This window comes from Penaeus chinensis, chromosome 11 (assembly GCF_019202785.1).
Source record: "Penaeus chinensis breed Huanghai No. 1 chromosome 11, ASM1920278v2, whole genome shotgun sequence".
In the NCBI taxonomy this organism is placed as follows: Eukaryota; Metazoa; Arthropoda; class Malacostraca; order Decapoda; family Penaeidae; genus Penaeus; species Penaeus chinensis.
Window position 1 is genome coordinate 38,372,679 of NC_061829.1, and position 7,500 is coordinate 38,380,178.

Consider the following 7,500-nt stretch of genomic DNA (forward strand, 5'->3'; position numbering starts at 1 on the left):
ATGCGTATGACCTTAACATCCAATCTTGTCCATTGCTTAAGCCTTGTAACAATCTCTGTTTTAATTTCCTCTTGAAAATATAATTTGAAAACTTTGCATCACAGATCCCAAGTGGGGTTGTTGTTGTTGTTATATTTTTGTTATTATAATGATTATTATTATAGTTGTTATTGTTAGTAATATTGTTATTATTATTATTATTATTAATTGTTCATTTTATTCTTTGCTTTATTTTATATATTCATTTGGTTACATTTAGCTTTTCTTTGTTATTATTACTATTATTATTATTATTATTATTATTATTATTGTATTATTATTACTATTATATTATTATTGCTATTATATTGTTATTACTATTATTATTATTACTATTATTGTTATTACTATTATTATTATTATTACTTTTATTATTATTACTATTATTATTATTATTATTATTATTATTATTATTATTATTATTATCATTATTGTTGTTGTTATCATCATCACTATCATCATCATCATCATCATCATTATTATCATTATCATCATCATTATCTACTATTACTATTACTTTTAATTTTACTAGTACTACTACTACTTACTACCACGACTACTACTACTATTATTATCACTATCATCATTATTATTATTATTGTTATTATTATTATTATTATTATTATTATTATTATTATTATCATTATCATTATCATTATTATCATCATCATTATTATCATCATCATTATTATTATCATTATCATTATTATTATCATTATTATTATTGTTGTTGTTGTTGTTATTATTATTATTACAATAATAGAATTAAATACAACATTGTGTCATGTGTGTATCAGTGTGTCTGTGTTTGGGTGTGTTTGTGTGTATATGTGTATATATGTGTATATATATGTATTTGAATGTTGCCTTATTTTGAGCTAATCCTGATATTCATTTTAAATGTTGTTGGCATTTTTTTGTAAATATTTTTACTTATAGTCAACTTTTTTTTTTCTTTTTTCTGTCTTTTTTATAAGGACTTGTGTTAGTGGTTTCAGGGTACTAACTAGTAAAGCTTTTAAATTTTAAGAATCAGTTCAAGTTTTTTTTTTTTTTTTTTGTCATGCTTTTCTTATTTACATGCATAATAAGGATTATGTAAAGCTTTATGTAGTTTTGCAGTTATATTAATCTTTCTAAGTAGTACTTCCCCAAATTAAATAAAGCTATATTAGAAAAAAATAGATGCGTCATATTTGGCACAATTGTTGCCTACTTTTTCTTATCTTTTGTAAAAGACACACAAAGACTTTTTTACTATTTTTGGCTGTGTGATTTTTTCTTTCTTTCTTTCTTTCTTCCGGTTCTCAAACTTTATTTATTTATTTATTTATTCATTTATTTTTGAAAGAAACAGGTTTGGTTGATAATTGAAGTAATGCTTTATTTTAGATGATGTTTGATACAGGACTATAGGGATTAAAAATGGGAAGGGGCAGTTGCTTGTAAATATAGTTCACAAAACAGGAAGTGTCATTATTTTCCCATTGCAGAGAACGTATTTTGGTTAGTTCGAAATTACAAAGTCAGAAAATGTGTGGGCGTGCTGTATGTCTCGTTTTGTCTGTATACAAATACTTGTACTTTTACATCATTTTCATATCCTCGTCTTCTGTCTTCCAGAATTCCACTTGTGTTGGCATGTGACTTAGAGGGGCGAGAGAGCTGTAATGATTTTTTCTGAGTTCCTCACTCCCACTCAGCATTAAGAGTACAACTTTGACCAGAGTCCTTTGCTGAGCTAACAAGCCTCAAGAACAAAGATGGCGTTGCAGATGAACATTTCGGGCTTACGCCGTAATATGAAAAATATTGCTCATAATTATACAGATGCACAGGTAAGTGATCTTGTGAGAGATTAGGAAGAGGCTCATGGGGAAAATAGGAGCTTTTGTGATTTTTAGTCCTTTGCTGTGTAGGTCACATTGTACATATAATGTTTGTCTTTCTTCAGTCTCATAGCTATTCTTAATTAGAATATCTGATTATCTATTTGTTGTCATATGTTTGTTATTTGCTATTATGTATACACGAGAGAAAAGTTTTTGTTAAGTAGGCTTAAACCTTCATATTTACAGGCATTTTGAGTCCATGAGGAATTTTCTGCATTGAACTCAACAGTTTTGAGAATGTGTTAATGATGTCATTTCACTTGTTCGCTTGAAATGCCTAGGACAGCTTTACTGCTTAGTTATTTTTTGTGATTATAAAAACAAGTGAATAGATAATATACTTAAAAAGCAAGTCCCAAAAATTAAATTGCTAAACTGTTTGGAATTTGGTGTAAAGTGAATATTGCCTTCAGCATCTTATTATTTTGTATTGCAAAAATCTTTGGTCACTGGACAGAGTTACTGGAGTCTGGCAGGAGGCTAAAAATTTGTAAGTACCTCTTTACATAATTTCTAATGATTAATTTATATGAATAGAAATACCTCTATTTTTTCTGATACACAATAAATTTAGAGTCTTCCGTAATCAGTTTTACTACTGTACATTTTTCTGTGCTGCGCAGTCTTAGCTTGTTGATTACCTTGCATATGAAAAGGAGTTAGATTAGTGTGATTTTTTTATATTCAGATTTTACTCTGTACTGTCTAGTCTCCTTGCATTAGGTAGACAAATCATGATGTGGCTCTTTTTTCAGACAAAGCTAATTGCATGGCACACTAAAGGTTTCTCCTTTTAATGGGATGTCATAGAGGTGATATTTTGAAATCCATTCAGTACATCAATTTACTCTTTCCAGATAAAAGTAAGAGAAGCAACAAGCAATGATCCATGGGGCCCTTCGTCCACCCTCATGTCCGAAGTGGCCGATCTCACCTACAATGTGGTGGCCTTCTCAGAAATCATGCAGATGATCTGGAAACGCCTCAACGACCACGGGAGAAACTGGAGACACGTGTACAAAGCGCTCGTCCTCTTAGAATATCTCATAAAGACTGGCAGTGAAAAGGTGCGGGGAAAATGTCTCGTTGATAAGTACATAACTTGATTCCAGATTGATTATGGTTTATATATAGATGATGATGTTGTTAAGGAGATCTTTTTCATAGTTTAGGGTAGTTGAAGTGTTTAGTTTTCTAGGGAAAAGAAGTTTTGGATTCTTCTTATTTTATATGTTAAGAAGAGGGAATCTGATTGGAATGCAAATTAATCACTATAAAGATATAGGGCTTTATCAATATTTTTTTTGCTGGAAACTATTCATTTTTATTTTTCATTGTCTCTCAAATTAAAAGTTGTCTATATATAAATAAGAATTTTGGAATTTTTAAGGGAAAGAGACTTTGTGAATGATTACCACTTGAACAGATTATATAGATATTTTATACTTATTTTCTCTCTCTCTCTCAGGTTGCAGATCAGTGTAAGGAAAACATCTTTGCCATTCAGACATTGAAGGACTTCCAGTACATTGAAGAAAACAAAGATCAGGGAATGAGTGTGAGGGAAAAGGCTAAAGCTCTTGTCACACTTCTAAAGGTAAAGTATTTACGGTGTACCATATATATAAATATATACACCACAGATTTCATAGTGCAGTTTTTTTATTAAATAATTCAAACATTTTCTTTGTAATCAATTCTGAAGTTTATCTGTATTTTGATGATGTAATCTGTTCAGGCCAAAGAGAGCAAACTATGATCTTGTCTCTTGCCTTTCAGGACGACGAGCGGCTTCGGAACGAGAGAGTGAGAGCTCTGAAGGCCAAAGAGAGGTTTGCCCAGAGTGTATCAGGCATTGGAAGCGACAGTGTAAGTTGTAGCAGAGACAAGCTGAACTATTTCGTATTTATTTATTTTCTTCTTTACTGGTCTAGCTAAACTTTTAACATTGCAAACTGGTGTCGTCCAGACACGTTTATTTAAGTAAATTATCTCTTTCTTTGCTCTGTCATTGCGTGTGATTTTTAAATGTGCAGTCCTGAGCTTTTAATAGAGGCTGCAGGGAAAGCCATGAATTCTAAACTAGTTTCCTAATATGATTTTAAAAGATATGGATAAGGAATATGTGTGTGGTAAAGGTATGGGTGCAATGCCCTGAATGCACATGTATATATCTGTATAGATAGGATGGGACCTTGAAGGCATCACATCTAAACTATGAGGCACCTTGGTAAATGTCACAGAGAATGGGATTTTTAACTTTCTGGTGCAGGTACTGAAGTCAGCTCACACCAAGAAAGGGGCTAGATATCAGAATTTTTCATTTTAAGAAAAGTCATAATTTGTCAATTTCCTTTGTTTCTAGAACTCCCATTTCTTATGAAAATAGTAATTGTGCAGATTCATTTTTCCATACAGAAATCAACTTCATTTTTGTTTTTGTGACCGTCTCAAGGATGCCTAATTGAAAAATTCTGATTTTTCAGTGTGAGCAGATTAAAATGTTACAAAGGAAATAGGTGTCCTTACTTGTGCACATGTGAGGAAATTAGATTTTTTTATTTGTTTCTTCTTGATTTTACCACTGTCAAGAATAAAGCTTTTAACAGAATTGATTAACCACTAATTTCACTCTTTTAAAATTCACATTGTTCTTATAGAGAGTATTTTTAACGGCTTTGTTGATTTACTCACGATTTCACGCTTGCTTCACACCTCCATTCACCAAACAGCACAAGTTTTAAACAGACATATGAAGCCAAAGCTGTACCATGCCAAAATTCTCTCTCAGTTTATTTGTTATTAGAATTATATTTGTATTTCTGTACATTCACTTATTTGACTGTTCTTACTGTTTTTGTTATTATTATTTTGACTGGTCTATATGTGCATGCTTATTTTATCCCCTCATTGTGACAGGGTAATCCTAAAGACCGACGATATGCAGAGGAGTTGACTATTGTCGTTGATGGTGAAAAGGTTCGATCGTAGTTATCCTTCAGCTGGCAGTCTTACCCTTTATGCAGTTGATGGTTATATAGTTTTTTCATTATGGCTATTAGTACAATAGCTGACGATGGTAATTAAGCTGTAATTTCCAATAGGGCTTATTGCGTGATAGCTTAATATGTTGATTGGTAATTGGTAGAGTTGTTTGGTAAAAGTGATTGCCGTTTTAAATCAATATTGCAGTTATTTTTAGTATTAAAAGTATTTCTGTCCCAAATTTAATAGAGAGCAATTTTTTTTTGTTTATAAAACCTCTGAATAGGTAGCAAGGGAATATTTTTATTAAAGATTTCCAAGTATAAGGCAGTCATTAGTGTTAGGGAGATTTTGGTGTTGAAGGCAGATAAAGAAAGGAAATATTTATATATTAGGGCTATCAAGAATTTATTTGTTTCTTCTCCTAATGGCATTTGCCTAGCATGCATGTATACAGTTGACACACAAAAGTTGGCTTGGTTCACAGCCCTAAAGATTTATTAGCCTAATAGTTCTTTCATTTTCACAAATTTTGCTGAAGCTGCAAATGCTTTTGCACATTTGAACACAGTCTATTGTACACAAAGCAGCACTTGAATCCTGAAAATAGGAAATTACAAGAGGAATGACAATCAGTATTGTATCTCAAGTTCTAAAGTAACTTCTAGGTTCAATTTCAAGGGAAAAGGGAGGAAAACGAGAACAAGAGGGAGATTTGGAAATATTGACTTTGCAGGTGTTCTTCAAGAAGGAGAGGTGACTTGATTGATGGAGTTAAATTTATACTGTTTTTTTGTGGTTTTAGGCTCATAACATTTTTATAGGGTTTTAGGTCTTGAGAAAGATAACCACATAAGAGAGGGTAATACTGAGGGCTTCAGTGACATTTAGATAAATAATATCATTTTAAGGAAATGAGTTAAAATATTCCACACTAGATTTACTTGTGCTGTTTTAAATTTTTTCAAGTGGAGAAGGAAGTTCGTCTTTTTTATGCTGTTTGGTAACAAGATTGCCATTAAATCAATGATTCATCAACTTTGGAAAGAAGCTAGTGTGAAGTATGGCGTAGCTGAAAACTGTCATTTGTGTGAGCCGATTGCTTTTTCCCCTTACAGTTGTTTAAAACTACTTTTGTTCTGCTGAATTATAGTATGTTCTTAACTCTCCTGTGCTTTCACTCTTACTTTCCCAAAGAAGCTTGGGGATGTGTACCTATATGGAAGAGTAGGGAGAATTTTCCAGCATTCTTGCATTTGTGAAAGCTGCCTGTTATGTTTTTGTTGAAGGCTATTCCCACTTTCCTTCACAGGACATAAGCTCTCCCACTAGTCCCTCTTACCCTGATGTAAGTATCAACTCATCTGTGTGCTTAGTAGTATGTGGATCGGCTATGACATGTAACTTGTGCTTTGACATGACAATGCTGTAAGTAATTCTGTTATAGATCTTGTTTTGTTTTGGTTATGTAAAGAGAAATTAAAATTTTCATTATGTATAATTTTTTTTTTTCAAAAGAATGTTTTGTTGAAAGGAAAAGGTAATTGTTGTCAGAGATTATTACACTTATATGGTTGGCAGATCCACGATAAAACACTGTAGCAGACTGCATGTTAGATATTAAGGAACTCTCAGCATGATCGATATTTGTGATACATGACAAATTTTTTGAGAAATATGACAAAGATGATTTTTTAAAAATAGATTTATGACAAAATTATTCTACTTTTTTTGTCACAGGATCTGTCTTGCTTTTACTACTCCTAAGGTTGTTATTATTAAATATGTTGGATGAAAAATTAAAGAGAAACATGAAAATTAATTGTCAATAAACATATTTCTTTGTTCTAAGGTATTAAGATTTGCATTTCTCCTCCTTTTTCACACTCGTAAATAAGATTTACATATTTATACATATAAACACATGCACATATACATTGTACACGGAAGTGTATGTATGTTCATATGTATATATATATTGGAATTTGTTTATCCATCTTTCTCTTTGACTGTACTGTTCTTCTCTCCTCTTTCTCCTTTCTTTAGTTTTCCTGTTAATAATATTTTCTTTCTTCAATTTTCACCCTTTCCTTTTTTTTTCTTTTTTTTTTCAAAGTTTTTATTTTTTTCCTTTATCAATTCTATCTAACATGAAATGTGTAATGATTTTCATTGTGATAAGTTGACCATCAGTTGTGTCTTTGTTATAGTATTGTAACTTTGCAAATGCAATTTATTACCATTTTGCTTTCTTTAAAAGTTATTTTGTTATCATGAATGGGGATAAGCTTACTGTAAAGGTATATTTCTGGGCATTAATCTATCAGAGACGGTATTAGAAATCTCTTGGCGACATAGACTCCAGTGATTTCTGGCAACCATTCTGCCGTTGGGAGTGGGAGTCCACTGTAGGGGAACTTCCTGCTTGACTTGCTCTAGGACGTCACCACGTGTATAGCCATACCTGGCAGATCAAACAGTTTGTTATGACGGCTATAACTGTGACCTGGCAGTAATGGGTTAAATTTAATAGTATCATGTAGATGGTTTAAAAGTTGAAAGACTCCCTTTAGGAAACTTGAGT

The 7,500-nt window shown here is 31.7% G+C and overlaps 1 protein-coding gene across 23 annotated transcripts in view; it reads left to right on the forward strand.

Annotated features, from left to right (window-relative positions):
- LOC125030706 (epsin-2-like) overlaps nucleotides 1-7,500 on the forward strand; it is a 61,516-nt gene that overhangs the window by 15,835 nt on the left and 38,181 nt on the right. For 22 of the 23 annotated variants that reach the window (XM_047620907.1, XM_047620926.1, XM_047620910.1 and 19 more), the window contains exons 2-6: nucleotides 1,663-1,877; nucleotides 2,789-2,998; nucleotides 3,400-3,528; nucleotides 3,711-3,800; nucleotides 6,229-6,264. In XM_047620907.1, coding sequence (XP_047476863.1) covers nucleotides 1,803-1,877; nucleotides 2,789-2,998; nucleotides 3,400-3,528; nucleotides 3,711-3,800; nucleotides 6,229-6,264 — 540 coding nt within the window. In that variant the 5' untranslated portion in view covers nucleotides 1,663-1,802. The remainder of the gene's footprint in view (nucleotides 1-1,662; nucleotides 1,878-2,788; nucleotides 2,999-3,399; nucleotides 3,529-3,710; nucleotides 3,801-6,228; nucleotides 6,265-7,500) is intronic. The other variant, XM_047620913.1, reaches the window with a different exon arrangement.